Source organism: Saccoglossus kowalevskii, chromosome 14, assembly GCF_978046115.1.
Source record: "Saccoglossus kowalevskii chromosome 14, keSacKowa6.1, whole genome shotgun sequence".
Classification (NCBI taxonomy): domain Eukaryota; kingdom Metazoa; phylum Hemichordata; class Enteropneusta; family Harrimaniidae; genus Saccoglossus; species Saccoglossus kowalevskii.
In genome coordinates, this window is record NC_140654.1 from 27,371,342 (window position 1) to 27,389,382 (window position 18,041).

Here is an 18,041-nt window from a genome sequence, read left to right on the forward strand (position 1 = left end):
ATTAAATTACTGTGAAATGACAATGACATTGTGTTTTTGCATGTAGTTACTTAAAAATAAAAGTACACAGGTTTCATTATTTACGGGTGTTTCTGGAGTGTGATATTTGAAGGTATTTTAAATCATTCGAATGCACTAATGATATGGCATTAATTGTGCGCCAATCGCTTGATGGTTGGGCCTCACCAGTTGAGACCTGAAGTTCGTATTCCACAGTAGGATTCGTACCTGTCCTCTTTAATTGGATGGAGCAATATTTATGAGTGACTGATTTTTAAAAATCTTCACAATTATTATTACCTTCCCGGTATGGATTCTCCTGCTTCTCCCACTCCGGTATTTCCTCCACTGGACGAATGATCAAATCCCGTGGCCATGTTTGCAATGAGTCAAGAGCCTACCGCCCCATACAATATTCAATGTGTTGCCACACACTAAAAATAAAAGGCAGTTAATCTGAGTGCTGTTTGGTAGAATTACAAATTCTAAGCTTATAAATGGAGCTTACATATAAATTACCTTGGTCAAATTCTCGATACTATAAAAAGTATGTTCACATTTGAAAAATCCGTTGTTTGTTTTGTTAACACAGATGCCAGATATATATATATATATATATATATATATATATATATATATATATATATATATATATATATATATATATATATATATATATATATATATATATATATATACTTCATAGTGGGGTGGGTGGAGTAAAGCTGTGATTATTTTTATTACTTTCTGACCATCTAGTTTGCCATTTACCATGTCCATATAAACTAAAGCTCCAGCCAATATCAGATTTGACTACTTGTTTCAAGCTATGGCACTTGGAAATGAGTGTTGTGACATGTGGCAAATGTCCAACTGTCTTGGTTAATAAGATTGGCTATATTTCAACTAGAAACAGGTAAACCAGTATACCTGTATGTACGAAGCCAGTGAATGTTATTCAAGCCAAAGAAACTGCATCTATTTATATAAATACACATGGACAGAGAATATTTTCTTGGAGCACTAAATGTGACAATTGCCCTACTGTCCGTGATAAATATACCATACCAGCTACATAGTGCCCGACGAGGAGTTGGGTAGGTAGTGAAGAAAAACATTGACTGAAGCCTGGCAGAGGACTGAATTGTTGTCAACAGCAACAAACATACTGGGAAAGTCAAAGACAGTGAAAAAACAAACAAAAAAAACACACAGGCATATAAATACTAACTTTCTAGGATCTTTATTGACTCCAAGTGATCCAGAGTAGAACGAGATGAATCAACGCTATACTCCGCCATCTTTATTTTAATATTAGATGCAACCATTATTCTGTAGGGGACAACGGGTCATAACTTGAGGGGAGTTAACACCCATGATTTTTAAAATGCCTTGATCAATAAGAGTCTAAGTTACAGGGAACATTATTTTCATTTTTCAGTGGACCAATAAATGCATTTGACAGAAAAATAGAAAAACTCTACCACAACAGCAATTAGAACAGCTTGCTGCATTATAAGTATCACTTCCCTGTCAAATTAGTGGTTCATGCTTATTTGAATCTGAACATAACAGGCCAATTCTATCACACCTTGCTAGGCTTGAACTTCCATCCAATCAGAGCATTCCAAATGAACATGATTCTCCACAATACTAGAGGGCGCTCTGACCAAAAAATTGCCATGATCTAAATAAAAAGAACTTATATATATATATATATATATATATATATATGTATTTAATGGCTCTGAACTTATTGCAAACATGGTCACAGGATTTGATCACCCCTCCAGTAGAGGAAATACCGGAGTAGGAGAAACAGGCGAATCCATATCGGGAAGGTAATAAGAATTGTAAAGTATATACCAGGCACAAGTAACTTGTATGCACTTTTTAAATCATTTTCAAAAATCCATAAAATCCTTCATCCATAAATATTCGTACATTCTTTCATCCAATTAAAGAGGGTTGGCACGAATCATTTAGTAACTTTAGAATACGAACTTCAGGTCTCAACTGGTGAGGCTCACCTATCAACCACTGAGCTAACGATTAATAGCATATTATTAGTGCACTCGAATTTAACTATTACACTCCAGAAACATCCGTAAATAATGAAACATGTGTACTGTTATTTTTAAGGGACTAAGTGCAAGAAAAACAATTTCATCGTTATGTAACAGTGATTTAATTTAATTTAATATTTGTAAATATTTTGTATTAACATATGTATTGTCATATTTTGTAATCTGGACTTAAGCAAGCAATATTACTACAGACCGTATATGTATATAGAATGTCAGGGCAATTGACAATCAAACAGCATTCAGTGATGGTGGATTGCAGGGAGGAGAATCATCTATTAATGGAGTTAGAAGTGGCGAACATGGTAGTCTTATGGAGCAGGGTGTAAGCAGCATAAATATGAAGGATAGTAGGAGAGACGAAATGCTGCTGAAAACCAAGAACAGTTTCTTGGATCTTCTGGTGACATACCATAACAGGAGTTTTCCGATTAAGATAACCAAATGGCACCTCAGAGTGCTTGATTTGCATCGCAATGCTATCAGCACGATGATCGTTATAGTGAAAGTTGTTTACTTCAGTGTTAAAATGCGCGGAATTTTTTTTAGTTTCACCAACAATGCGAAAAAGCTTGAAATCTATGCACCAAGAGAGCAAAGGAAATGGTGGCCTTGTTTTGCGCGAAAATGAAATCGCGCTATCGGGCCTTCCTCCTCCATAAATATATAATTAATAATCAAATCATTTCACAGTATACCACTGGAAGCTGCCAGGCTAGAAATTGTCGACATGTTTCGAGACAAGGGTGAAAAAGTTTACTTAATTTATCAGTTACAACTGTATGTTTTTTATTTATTCCGCTTCAGGTATGTACAACCTAGAAAATATGCCATATGCGAGTACCAAGTTGCGAGTCGCAAGTAGCAAAATATGCCATATGCGAGTGGTAAAAACGGCATATGCGAGTGGTAAAATGTATCATTTGCGAGGCAAAAAAGGCCTATACGTTAGAATGCGTACGGGACCTTGGTACTACAGGAATGTCAATATGATCAACGGCTGGATTCGCTTGTGCATAATAACGTACGTTCAAATGCGTTTTATCATGGTAAAATCAAATATTTACCATGATTAGGAAATGGTGCGTACATGGTTGGTTAGATTATTAAGGCATTATGCTGTTAAAGCTTTTATTTTAGGGGCGATTCATATATAAAAATAATGATGGCAAATAGGTGTCAACGCGATCTAGTAGCCTAGGTATCAGCCAGCGAACGCAACCCGGTACTCAACATTACAGTCGGCCAGTGTACGCGGATAACATTGTGAAGGTCGCAAATAAATGAAGCTTGAACTATTTCCATGTAGTGCTTTTTGTTTATTATTCATTTGAGTGTTTATATCAAAAAGTTCGTTCAGTCGTTTGCATAGAATCGATGTTTGCTCTTCACACTGCACAGGAAACATGACAGCACAATAATTTGATAAACGGCCATGAAGGTGTCTTCATGAAACAGCCATCACATTCCACATTAACATGTGAAAATTGTTCTTTGTTTCGGTAAAATTAGTATGAACCCGTGGTCTGCGTTAAAGAATCATAGAATTATAATTGTAGTCAGTAAAAACGGGTGGTCACAGAAGGGTCACGACTATAAAGGGGAATTCTTGTGTCACGCGCCGCCGGTTAAATAAAAACAATGGCAGGCTTCAAAAATAGTCACACCTCGGAGAGGTGTTAAATTTGCTACAAGCCAAATGCAAACTAACACACAATTCCAAGATAATACATCGACACGAATTGATAGTATACGTGAAGAAATAAAGTGCTTGTTGTGTGATGTCCTTTACACATGGAGTGTATTTACACGCAACCCCGATCAAATTAAATTGAAACAAATTGAAACAAAGAAGCGTCTTCAGCGGGATAGAGACAACATTTACGGGTAAATAGAAGACTTATCCTCAATGCCCCAAACACTTCGACCTAACCACTTTACTTGTATAAGTAGTGAAAAGTTGTATGTTTCGTTAAAATAAGAATGGACATGTTAGCGTTGAAATAATCACAGAAGTACAGTTATCATCAGTACAGATAGACTCGCTGAACAGGAACTCACACGCGAGCCAATGAAAACAATGGCTGGATTCAAATTAATTTGTCCCAGACTAGACTTGGACAACAATTAAACTCGTTAATTTCGTGGTATTTCGTGGCCCTCCGCAAAATCCCCCTATATAATGCTGCAGTGTAACGTGGATTCTGTCGACAAATGGGAATGCACGTTTCTACTTCGACCTAGAACGTGCGCCGTTGACTTGAGGAAATCACGACTTGTGTGTTTGATTAAACCATGGACCTTAGAATGATTAAACGTTGATGTAGTTGCGTTCATGGGAGGACAGAACCACGCGAGGCGTTTTTTAAAGATTAGATATTTATCAGTACTTTGAGATATTTATCAGTACCTTCAAATATTCAGCGGAGTCAAATCCACAATAAACAAGTACAAGTAGTCTGCTTTTCAATCGCTCGCTTTTGCGACCGCTTGTTGAATTTGACCGGACAATTTCCGCTTTATTTTCGACCGTGCAAACCCGGAAATATCACCACCCGCTCGCTTGCATTTAAAATTCAGACTACAACAAAATTTCTGGTTTTGATAGATGTTGAACAACCGTCAAAAGTTCAAATACTTTTTGTTTTAACTATCTATAATCATATGCACGCAATCTGACCCTTTGACCTATATTTGGCTGCATGGGATTGAATATTTTATTTTAAACAATATTTTGACGTAACGCACTGCTACAAAATGTATTTCAACAGAAGTACGATATGGTTGTCTGGGTTTCCTTTTAGTCTTTGCAATGTGTTTACGATTTGTATAATTATTGTTGTTTTCCCCCAAGGAGAAGACAAAAGGACCATGAAGTTAAACTGAATAGAAGTCCCACGCATAGACTGAGTGAAAGAAAATATTTCTAAGGCTAAAATAAAACCTAATATTACACTTCTTTGTGTATTTGTCAATTTTGCATATATTTGGTATGACAGTATGTTCGTAAATATCTAGAAAAATCTCGTCTTTCGTTAATAATTTCATTTGTTTGAAATGTCTACCGATCGTGTCCCAATGATTTGTTTGGAATATCGATCCCCGTTGGTTTCTCCAAACGGTCCCAACGTCCGTCATTCAACACAAGCAGCATTAATTCATCGTAATTCATGGGGATCTTCTTTGTCCCGTAATTTGCGGGTTGTAAAACCATATATTTTTTTTACTTCGCGAAACACAGTCCCTGTGCGCGAAACTACAACAGAGAGTTGTCGCAGTGAAACGACCTCTTTGAAATCGATGCAACTTCAACTATCCGTTTCTCATCTTGAAATTAAAAAAATCTAAGAGCATCGGGGGATATATTAATAACCAGTCTTACCAATCGCAAGCTTTATTATCGACACCCATTTGCTACCATTATTTTTATAAATGACTCATTTCACCCCTTGCATACACCCATTTTCCCGGCCTTTGTTTTACCACTCACAAACAACACATTTGACTCCTCGCATAGGCCTTTTCTGCCACTCGCAAATGATACATTTTACCACTCGCATATGCCGTTTTTACCACTCGCATATGGCATATTTTGCTACTTGCGACTCGCAAATTGGTACTCGCATATGTCATATTTTCTAGGTCGTACATACCTCTCCGCTTGCATGGTGAGTGTGTCTGCGTTTTGTCTTTTTTTGTAGTTTGCGATGCTAGTTGATCACGCAGGAAGTCACACAGGAAGTCACACATCGTAGCACCGTCCCGTGGCAAGCAACTCATTTGCATATATTAACAGTGACTTGTCAATTAAAGAGCAACGTAAACAAACTTTCGGTTAAAATAAAATAAAATTTTACATCTAGAACAAGCACACAGAACACGTAACAGTTTAGTTGCTGTCACGATACAAGTGTCATACAACTATTTTAGATTTGAAGTGGCGTTCAGAATTTAATAATAATTGTACCCTATGTTCACACTTTACTATCAAAACCACCATTTAGACTACTCATGTGCCAGTGATCAGTGTTTGGGCGAGCGGTCGGTGTTTTCAATGTGCGAGCGAGCGATTAAAATGCGGTCGGTTTCCGGTCAGACAAGACCGCGTGGTCGGAAATTAAGGGATAAGCGGTCGATGTAAGATTGGGCGGAAGGTTGGGCGAAATGAGTACTGTATGACCATGTTTCTCCATAGAAGGTCTATGGTTTCTCCGACGAAGTCTCGACTGACAGTAATGCTGACAATGGACGATAGATAAACACGCATTGTTTGCGACTGGAAGCTTATCACCCGTTATACCAGATTCGTCAAAAACAGAGTATACAGATAAGATGTTATCATTTAATTCCTTCCAAAGATAAACACTATGCAAATATCCACGAAACGGCAGTTGTAGTCTTTTCTGCTAGTGTTTTAAAACACTAATTTGAGCAACGTTATTTCGCAATTTCGATCTTTTGTACACCTGGGATGATGTATCAAGGTCTAAAGTAACCGTTTTATCAATTTTTGAAAAATCAAGAAAAAAGTGAAATTTTCCCTTCTCGCTACCTTAATCACGTTCGCAGGCTTCGTTTTCCTATACTTTTAAATCATAAGCTCAGCAATTATAACACTATCTAACCAAGACTGTCTGGGTAAAAAAACAATTACTCCGAGTGCCCACAAGCAATATTTTTACGGAATATGGTGACTTATTTCAAAGAATTTGTTGGCTTTTGTCTATCGCCCTCTCTTACGGATCGTGGGTTGTATGGGCAAGGAACAATCGCCGTTTTGTCCAGTCAGAGAACAGCACAGGTACTATTTTAGTTCATCTGAGATCAAGACAGGGATGAACGACGGTCTCGCCTGACACTCATATTCATTAGTCAGCAAACTATCTGGCGTTTCAGTCATGCGTCTTGATCGATTACGTTCATGTCGCGGGATTTTGGCGGACTGGAAATTTCTTCATTAGCCGTTTTTCAGACTTAGCCAATGAGGCTGGGGGTTTGACCTGACTGATCTCTTTGGTCGTTGGCGAGTCTGTGGACGGCTTGTTCTTGAGAGGCATAGCACTAGCATGCAGACAAGACAAGTTTGTTTCACAATCTCTCTTACTTGAGAATCGCAGTTCAAACTAGAATCCGTGATGAGCATTAGTGTTACGACATAGATCCATCTCAATCAACTTTCTCCCACACATCAACTCTTAAAATAGAAAACCCTTACATATATTTTCATATATTTACATATATTTTCGTTTTGGATTTTTGTCTTCCCTCTCAATGGGTCTAGGGTCGAGACGAGAACACCAGTCATAAACAGTAAGTACATTTTACTATATATTTGTTGTTATTGTAAGAACGTTGTGCCCCTTTTTTGAGGACTACCACTGGTCACTTCATTGGAAACCCGGCAGATAAGGTATGACTGAGCACAGAAAAACAATTTATTCCGGGGATAATTTGAAATTTATCATACTTGCCTCGCCCTGACCCACCTTTCGACACCTTTTGTGTCAGTCTTATTTTCTAGCACCCGGGGATGATTATATTATATTTCTGTACTGTCCTATTAGGAAATGTCGTTGACGTAATTAGGGACTTCTGTACACAGTATCATGTCAATGTATTTGCCTAAAATGTTGGTATATCAAATTACTATGGCCGATTGTACGCACGTATATCACACAAATATATACTAAAGATTAACTATAGATAACCTCTAATACAACAAAAAAGATTGTTATAATATTGTTATTTTCTAATATATATATTGATCTAAGCCACAGCAGTACGCACAGTACAGAAATCGATTTATTTTAGAAAGCTTAAAAACGAGCTTTCCTGTCGACGAAGAAGCTATGTGTTAGCATGTAACAATAACGCAGGTTTTTTAGTATGACGTTCACCTCAATATACACGCCCCCACCAATTGGTTGTGCCTACTCTGTTCCAAAAATCATGCACAGTCCCTCTATCATAGACTCATGTCAAGGAGTTAACGGAGGCGATGATGCAAGACAATGTAACACTATGGGCGGGCAGTATTGTTTACAAATCCCATGACTCTCTCGCTTCCAACGAGATCTCGGCGATATTTTGGTCGGTTTTAATTTATATTGAAGCAACCATTTGGGATGTTGGGATCAGTGACGTCATCCCACCAATAGGGTTGTTATAATCTAAGTTCCATCATACAAGTAACAATTTGCTATGTTGACAGGGAAAGTAAACGGTAATTATTGAAGGTTGTTTAGTTTGTTTCCAATGTGTTAACTGGGACAAGTACGTGAACTTTTCCATTAATGTGACAGTAAAACCGGCAATTAGCATAGTAATTCTGGATGGGGAAACATTGTATTTTTCTCGAATTGGTTGGTCTTGATTTATTTTATCTGAGAAAAGATTCCGTGATGACGCGATTAGTGATGTTATTGATCGGCCATATCGTACGTTTTTAATCTGTTAGTTCGAAAATAGGATATATATTTATAAATAGATATAGCCAAACACTACAATCACTCCAATATATAATGGAGTAGTTTGCAAAATATTGGAATAAATTAACTAAACATATCTACCATTCTGAATAAATTCAAAAAAGATGTAATAGGACTAAGCTTTGCCTATTTGAGTATGAATGTATACGAGGGTGCAGGAATTCGAAACAGTTGGAAATATTTCGACTACATTCATGTCAGACCACTATTAAAATCCATTAACGATTGAAATTCAAACAGTCAAACCAACAGTCAAATGGCAAGCCGAAACGGTCGCAACCATTCAGAAGCACTAAAAACAAAATTAGTAATTGACAGAAGTTTTAATTCATTTCACCGTAGATCCAGACAATCGTCATGATATAAAATTTACAATACAGCTATAGGAATGATCTCAGAGTTAAACTTGTTATTGTTATTTGTGTTAAAAACAGAATAAGAATAACTTAGTCCGCCGGGAAAAGCAATTATTCTCTTCATATTCATTCATATTCTAAATCCAGAAATAAAGTGAGAAATCACCAACGTTCAACATATTTCATTGTTAAATGAAATATAGTTGTTATTATCTAAGCTGAGTGGTTGGTCATCTGTAAACATACACTTATACACCGTGACAATAATTTCACCATATCAACGCACTATGTTGCCTTGTGAAGAAATAAAGCGAACAATTAATGTCTGAGGCGAAGACGTACAACACAACAACACCCAATTTATTGAAACTACTGTGTTAATTTTTAATATAGTTGTTTTTACTAAAATATGCAACATCCCAAGTTATTATTATACACTTCCCTCACCCGAAAAATTTATATCACTATTACAATTACAACATGCAGTAATCTTGCCTAACATTTCTAAATTTATTTTTCTCGCCACAAAAAAACGTAATACAAGTATATGTTTTAAATATTTTCTTTTGAGTATGGGAATAAGTGGTACTACTTAATTTTGATGAAGAACATCGTTCCTATAAGTAGCGCCCTCTAGTGTCAAAGCGCTTCTATGACGAACATTGGTGGTGGGGACCCTGTTCTTATCGTTTTGACATGTGACAACCAAAGTGAAAAAAATTGTTTTGAGAGATTGTGGACTACACCCACGTGGTTTTTTCTATTGCATCTACACCAATCTTCATCATTTTGACGTCACATTTATGGCTAGAGAATTCGATTTATTGGAAAGATGTATTGATGTCGCGCATATTAACATCTTCTCAGCTCATGCACGTGTCTGTCATCGCGTTCCTCCTCTTTCCATTTACTCTGTTGGGGAAACGAAGTTATCCGTTAGAAAAGTCATATGACCACCTACATTTAGGAATAATAATGTATATACTGTACGTTTCTTTTCATGAGACTGTCTAGTCCACTTGTGACTCAGTCTTTGAACATGTATGTCTGTACAAGTAGTACAACTGCCACATGTCTAGTGTTTATGCCCTTATTTGTGTTAACACTAACCTCTATAATCTATGCAAGTTGGACAAAAGCACTGTATATATCGGTGACCGCAGCGGCCTGATCCAGAGCAACAGAAATCAATGCTATTCGGATCGCATTCAGCTGGAGCACCCCATGGTAAGAGGAACCCTGGCCCACATCGCTTGTCTGATCTCCATCTTATTCCTCCTGTAATATGGATTGAATATATTAAATATTTATATAATGCATATTCGATAATGCGATATTAATACAAATAAAATATATAATATATATGTATAGTTTACTGTATAGAACCGTCTAATTTGTAATGTTAAAACTTTGTATTGTCACTGTTTTCGATATTTTGTTGTCACAGAATACACAATTATATTCAAAGTTTTCACATTAGGGACTTTAAATGACTCGTCTATTTCATATAAATAATATGCCTTTACAAACAAACAGCTAAAATTGCAGTAGTGACGTTTCAGTTGAGAAATTATCTTATGGCTTGCCACTGTAAGGTAAGGAGAAATTAGCAACAGCGAAATCCTTATTTTTTAATGCGATTTGAAACAAAAACGCATGTTGCCGAAAAATATCGGATTATAGTATTAAGACATTTCATATTACAAACAGTGTTCACAAAGATAATTTGTCTAGTATTTAAACATACATATATCATGTTGAATTAAGTATGCATGATTTGTAGTCTTATTTATCAAAGTATTACCTCCCGTTATAAAATCGCCTTCTGTAGTCGTACCAAATGATCCAGTAGTGCCTAGAGTAAACGAGTATTGACTATGAATATGTATGCGTGAATATCATGTTATAATAATTCAAAAATTATCTAAAATATACATTTGCATAATAGAGCAAATGCAGTATATCACCCGTTAGGGTTTAAATTAGATTCTCACCACTTCCTTTTATTGTTGATTGCTCGTGTATTGTGATGACGTTTAAGGGTGTAACGTTTTCTGTCGTTCTAGGAGGCATCCAAGTTGTCTGTAGTCCTGTCATAAACAAAGGTCAAACGTCGTGTTAATGGCGATATCGAATGTTCATTACAGGCAGCATGAGGGATATTATGAAATGAATACGTCTCTGTGTGATTGTTAAACATCAACAAAGTTCGTAAATCAGGTACGTGATCGTTTTGTGGTTGACCCTCCACACCGCTGAGAGTATTGTATGTCTTACGTAATTTCATTCAACAAATGTGTTGGCGCCAATAATTAAAAATTAGAAAAGGCATGGCTTCCCTTTAAATTTGTGGAATTGTACTAACTCATAATATAGTTGAATTAAATCTGTACGTACTGCCGATTATGTAATCCATTGTCACGAAAAACATAGATACTGCCAATCAATAGTGAAAACAGCGGTTTCTTAGGCATAGTTTGCATAATTTAATTTACTAAGTTGCATTTTGCCACGCTGTTCATAATGCTGAATATTATTGTTTATTATGGTATTTAAATAATACCATGTTACGTTCTTGTGCAATCAAAATCATTAGAAATATATTTAAATTAATCACGTGTCCTTGTTTAATTATAAGTGATCGTGGTAAACATTCTGCATATGACTCATGATATACAACGTTAATAGCAAACATAACTTGCTTTGTCGTAATATTATGCAATACGTTTAGCAAATTACTAATTGCATTAGTTAATATTTATGTAACAACGCTTTACCTATATCGTAAACATATCAATGTTTAAAAAAATAAATCAATGTTTAAAAAACACATAGTCACTTGCCAAACCATCCATATTTGGTTAATTGTCACAGTTTAAAATTACGTAATAATTAAGATACCTGGAATTAGCTGTCACTTTCACCAGACATTAAATTTAAGAAATATTGATGAGATGCAAATCCAAAACATTCGAGGACTTATATTGTGAAATATATTGAGAGAATGAACACTGTGTTTTTAAAATTCCCTATTTTGAATGAAACACTGAACATGTATTTAATGGAAACATATCACACCCTTAATTGACCACACTTTGTGCTGTGTTGCCCGCTCGACTTTAGTATATATAGTGAAAAACTATGCCTCTAGCACATTTGTGTACTTATTCTCATTTTTGCTCTTATTATGTTGTTGCTTGAAACATACTTAAAGTAATACTCCTCTAAGACTACGTTCTGATTAAGGTAGCGAGACTATTATTTGTGTTGAAAATTACGATTTTCACATTTATTTATTAATTGATGAAATGCACTATAAAATTTCATCTGATAAAGTCAACGTAACCTAGAATGTCATGTAAGTTGGTGAAAATGTTGATTTTTTGAAGGAAAACAAGGCAGCCTCAGTAATGTTTTCCAAAATCAACAACTCAGGTTTAATCTGTGTGCCTATAAATTTCAAAGATTAACTCAAGACAAAGCAATGTTAGGATATGTTATTAGTAGCTACCTGACACACAATGAGTGTTTCCAAACATTTGAGTGGTTTGTCTCCGCCCCTGTTTATTTCACAGATTAGTCATTTCCATATGAATGTGTCAGACACAACGTCACACAGCCACTGAAAAAATCATTGATTTTGGTGTTTTTATCTGGCGATTTTATCGAATTATAGCTACCCCATTCCTTTATTTTTTGGTTTCCAATAGCCTTACACATTTGGATGCCCCTACACATGTTAAAACAGACCTTGATGGGAAAACAAATCGCTTGTGCAGATAAACAAGCTTGAAAATCTTTGCTGTGACTTCATCGACGTTTTCTAGGAGTTTATGTTTTTCAAAATACAAGGTCTTTAACAAAAAATAACGTATACTTATTGTCGTCGGATTAACACCAAATTTTCACAGCTTTAAGGTGACAATGAGAGGAACTTGAATGTGTCCAGACAAACTATTTCATGAATTATTTATCAATGTGTTGTGGTTTGAGTTGGGGGCAATGCGACTAAAACAGAAATTAAAATTCAGAATACTACTTTTCAAAACGTGTTGCGTGAATAAAACTGACCAGACACATTCAATTTACCAGGCTATTGAACAACTAGGAAAAGTGAAAAAAAAACTTCTTATCACCAGCATAAATGCGTAATTATTTTTTTTACAAAAAAAGTAATTTTTCACTTTTGATTAAGTAACGCAGCGTAGAATGCAGATACGGGCATGGCAAACACGCCTTTGTAAAGCTTGAAGTCTGGCGATTCTAAAAATATATACTTCCCTGGGTCTATTTGTAGTCATTTGGTCACAATTAGAAGATGAAAATAAGTATGCAAATAATAGTCCCGCTACCTTAAAATACGATTTATAGTTTCGGCTTTAGTACTTAAGTTTATTCTTGTTTGTTAACAGACATAAAACAAAGCATGCATGGCACAGTCCCCGTTAGTTAACAAATTTATAATATATAGTTTTGTTTATAGTAATATATTTGGAACATAAACATGTCAGAGATATGAACCAGAAGCTGATGCTTGATTATGATGAATTTTAACATTAAAATGACATTCAGTCATCTTGTATCTAATCTTCTAATGAGTTACTTGTCCATATTGAAAGATATTACTCTTGAAAAGCATTAACAAAAACAAAATAGCTGATTGTCCATTCTAAATACATTTGTATATCTATGACATTATGTATAATGAATATATAAAACTGAACATATTCAGTCAAAGAATAAGGTCCTAGAACCAAATTCTTTAAAACAAAATGGCCGTCAGTCAGCAATTTTAAATCCGATCTGAAAAACAAAATTACGTTCTTCAAGGCTCCATATAGTCAAATATATGATGAAAAAGACATAAAGTAGCAAGATGTGAAAACTGTCTGACAAAAATTAAACTGAAAATAAATATATTCATATCACAGTATTTGATCATGAAACAGCGACAGCACTCAAAGTCGACCAATTCTCGAATTATTTTCATCTTTTTAAAAAAATCAAAGCGGCCATAACATTTCCTTTCAGTTATGTTTCATGAATTGTAATTGCGGGATTGACACGTGATGGCAGTTTTCAAAAATGACACAAAGTATGCCAGTATTAGATATCTTTATCTTCAGCTAAGCTTCAATTTCAGGCATATGACTTCTGATAAGCCAGATTACCACCTAAACAAATTGCTTTGCAAGTTTGTCTATTACTAGTCTGAGGTTTGTTGCTGTATTATTGACACGTGAGCTACATATTTTATCAGTCTCTGTGATACTGCTAGCAGCTCTAATTCCGGAAACTTTAAACACCGTGACTTTGATTCGGACCTATTGGCCACACAGAGTTTGGCTGCCATCTTGGATTGAATAAAATTTGAAAGAGCCATATTCCTATCCAATGTTTTACATATTAAAAACATTATTCAAGTCAGCTATTTAGTATACAGATGTAATTAAAATTTTGTGTATGTTCTATTTTTCATATTTTTGATTTTTTTGTATTTTCATCAATGACAGAAAAAGGCTACGAAGTCGCTTCGACCCGATGTAAATAGAAATGTCACATTCACAAAACTGTGTTGCTACCTGTTGAATTTGTTAAATCCGTCTCCGGTGCATATACCACTCCAGTCATGCCGACAACAGCGCCAAGACCAACCATGGAAGTCATCAAAGCAACTACGGTTAAAGGTGAAGGTTTAGGGCGTCGCTTTGGCGTCCCACGCCCCGTCTTCCCCGTACCTTTATTAGCAAAAGGTAACCCTTTTTTCTTGTTTTTGCCTTTTCCACGTTTTCCTTTGCCTTTGAATTTCTTTTTAAGTTTGGCCTATGAATAGAACAATGTTTACTCATTAACGTGTGTTATATAACAGTGTTTTAAGATGGCGACTTGCTGAAAATATTGCGAGTGAGTGATAGTATCGATTATGTTCACTCACTATTTTGTCCTTGAGATCCTCAATGACATCACGAGGTTTTTTATCTTTCAAGAGTCTGTTAATGAAATAGAGATTTCGAATAAATATCTTTCTGTCAATATTCTCATTCAAAACATTCATTTTGTGTACATTGTTTGAGAGGAAGATTTGTCATTGTTAGCTTAAACAAATGCTGAACTATGAAATTGAAGATGTTGTATTATTCCTGGTTGAAGTTTACTGCATTAATTGAGTAGATTTTGTTTGAACAATGTTTTCAATTGTTTACAGATTGTTTTCCGACTTGGTAATTCAAAATCATGTGAGAAGACATTGTTTCCGTATCCGAGACAACTCACTATATTTAATATATTGTTAATTCCGAATATTAAAAACGTGGGTCATTTGTCTATAAATTATGATATACAATTCAGTAGAAAGTTACCACTATATATGCATGTACTTTCCCCTTTCATTTTATAAAATAATATTTTTATGTTATACATACTGCAGCGAAACGAATGAGATTTAACATATTTACGACATTTCAACTATACTAGTGCTTTATAATAATATTTTATCATAGTATTAGATTTAATTTTTCATTCTGCATTTATTCACAAAGGGAATTATTTTGATGATTATATGCTCATCTCAGAGAAAGCTAGCCTCAAGTACAGACTTGTAGTTTTGCTTCCTACCGCTGACTACCCCCCCCCCCCACAGTCCTGAGAAGTCGTATAAACCAGGGATTATACACCAGGCTAAACATTTATGGCGGAGAGCCGTTCATGCAATTTCATGATTGTAATCAGCGTTCATGAATACTTTTTCATATGGTCGACAATTTAACCTGCAGCGTTGACGAAAGCTTGGTTTAGGCAATGCAATATTTCTGTATATAAATACGTCAAAACAAGATGGCGGCGTATATTTTCTGTTGACAGATAGGAAAATCTTCTGTAATTTCGTATTTAAAATAATTAGACTATCGACCTGCTGATTATTTTTTAGCTGCAAAGCTGAACGCATCCTAACTCGCCCGAAAACGCCTTTCACATAGTGTCGAATTCCCGGTTTGTACTTTTTCTCAGGACTGTGGGGCCGAGTGGTCAGTGGAAAGAGGCCAACCTACAGGACAGTATTCAGGGCTAAGAGAAAGCGTTTGCTGTTGTGGAACACTTGCGAAACACTTGCAACAATGTTAAACGATCCCATTTTTGACTCGAAATTGTGTTGTTGTGTGCCTCTGTTTTTGTTGAATCCACGATAAAAATAATAATCACGTGGTCAAAATAAATCACGTGATGTTGGCAGAAAACCGTCAGCTGAAACAATTGAACACAATGGATATTAAATGTGTTCATATAATAACATTTAGTATCATTATTAATTTATACAATAAACCACATCTTATTTTAAATGTAGCTATGCCGATATTGCGATAAAACAGAACTGCGTCAACTCAAGTATGAAATTTGCTCATACTATACAATACGTAAATTCATACCAGTATCTTTCATATTAGGTTTAAAATATGAGCGATAAAATGTTTGAGGCAAACAACAGTGTAAACATAAGGACGGGAAAATGAATTTAAATATGTTTCCCGTGTAAACAATAGAAAATACGATAAGTTCTTACTCATCAAAGTCTTCATTATCCAAAATATCTTTTAGCTGATCGCCCGGTGTATCAGGTGCGTCAATGCCGCTTAATGGGTCATCCCCTCCCCCAACCATGCCACCGAGTGAGCCTGATGGAGTACCAGATAACGGTGCTGCCGTACTCGCCAGTGCACCAACATTTGCTCCTGTTGTCCCCACCGGTTCCATATCCAATATATGCTGATCTGCCATGCTATAATAAAAAAGTTAAAATCATTTTTTTCTGTAGTAACTATATTCAACCACAATAAGGTAATCAACATTCACTAAGGATATTAAATCTATAATTCTAATATTCTGAAAGGTATTTCAAACCTGCCTGTAAAACGTTGTCGACGTTACCAAAATGGCTGTTGTTCCGGTATAGAACAAAATAGCTTCATATCATCTGACGTCATCAAATATATCTGCATATAGCATAATTTCCCTGTAATCCTTCTAACTTACCCCACTGCATTTTAAAAATACGCTTTCACCTCAATCCAACTATCGAATTACACCTAACTGATAAATGTAACATGTATATACCGTATAATGAGTATAAATGTATAAACAACTGACCTGATAAAAACAATCAATCGTTTGAAAAAGATTTGTCATTGTGTCTCACAAATCAATGCTGGACTAAGCTAACATGTCTAATACCTAGAAATGGGGTGCATTATCTGTCACAAATGAAGTAGATATTTCCCCATAAATGATGAATCATATGAGCCAGATATACAATTCAATATTACGTTACGACTATATTGTGTATGTATTTTGCCCTTTCCCTTCTATTTTATAAGTTGAAGGGAATGTTAATGTTGCGAATTTAGATAGTTGTCTAATATTGTGTGTATGTGCTGTTAATTAAAATGTATTCGTTGTTGTTGAAATTTGTGTATTCGTTGAACACTAAGGGTTTAATACATGCCTCCCATTGTTCTAAATAAAAACGCCCTCACGCGGATATGGCTACCAACTAAATTGTAGCATCGTGACGTAATATCGTCTGATTAATCCATGACAACGTAGGGGGTATTCACTCAAACATTTCTGGGAAGTCAAAGTTCTCGTTGCCAGAAAACTATTTGGAAATTGAATTTATTCACTGGTCCTGTACAGAGCTGTGTTCCAGAGAGAAAGATGCCAACCCATACCATGGGTGCACACACAGCAAGGACCGACATAATATCCGTGTCTTAAACAAGAAGGTCTAATTTTCTTCAGGCAATACAAGTAAAGTTTCTACGAGGCTAGCTGATTTCCAGAAACCTCAGAGATATTTAGAAACGTGTGCAAATTTAAGAGTATGAATAAGGCGCTGGAGTTTGTAATATCTACAATTTATTTCATAGTCCTGGTCCGTGTACACGAACCATATAAGCAGCAGACGGATGTTTCATTGGGTGAATTTGTGACTTTTTAATTACGCCCAACATGATTGGATGATATATTTCCTCGGATGTAGAACTAATTAAAATAACGGGCGTGAATTCTTTCGTTTGGAAATCCCATTTAACAAACTGATGATCGCAATATACAAATTC

The 18,041-nt window shown here is 35.6% G+C and overlaps 1 protein-coding gene across 2 annotated transcripts; it reads right to left on the reverse strand.

Annotated features, from left to right (window-relative positions):
• Positions 1-9,267: 9,267 nt before the first annotated feature.
• On the reverse strand, positions 9,268-16,902 carry LOC100375355 (uncharacterized). Of its 2 annotated transcripts, none has more exons than XM_002731521.3 (8): positions 16,829-16,902; positions 16,487-16,702; positions 14,864-14,918; positions 14,511-14,751; positions 10,923-11,018; positions 10,733-10,783; positions 10,039-10,206; positions 9,268-9,840 (listed from the first exon to the last, which is right to left on the reverse strand). In XM_002731521.3, exons 2-8 carry the CDS (start codon positions 16,699-16,701, stop codon positions 9,836-9,838), a joined length of 831 nt encoding a protein of 276 aa, XP_002731567.3. In that variant the 5' UTR covers position 16,702; positions 16,829-16,902; the 3' UTR covers positions 9,268-9,835. The 2 variants fall into 2 exon arrangements, with proteins under 2 accessions (XP_002731567.3, XP_085364214.1); XM_085508088.1 differs by having other exon boundaries at positions 16,825-16,879.
• Between the last annotated feature and the right edge of the window lie 1,139 nt (positions 16,903-18,041).

Coding starts and splice junctions, on each gene's coding strand:
- LOC100375355 (XM_002731521.3), bottom strand. CDS start 16,701: ATGGCAGATCAGCATATATTGGATATGGAACCGGTGGGGACAACAGGA. Junction 11,019..14,510: donor GGATTTAACAAATTCAACAG/GTAGCAACACAG, acceptor TGTTTATGACAG/GACTACAGACAACTTGGATG. Junction 10,784..10,922: donor ATCAACAATAAAAGGAAGTG/GTGAGAATCTAA, acceptor CGTTTACTCTAG/GCACTACTGGATCATTTGGT.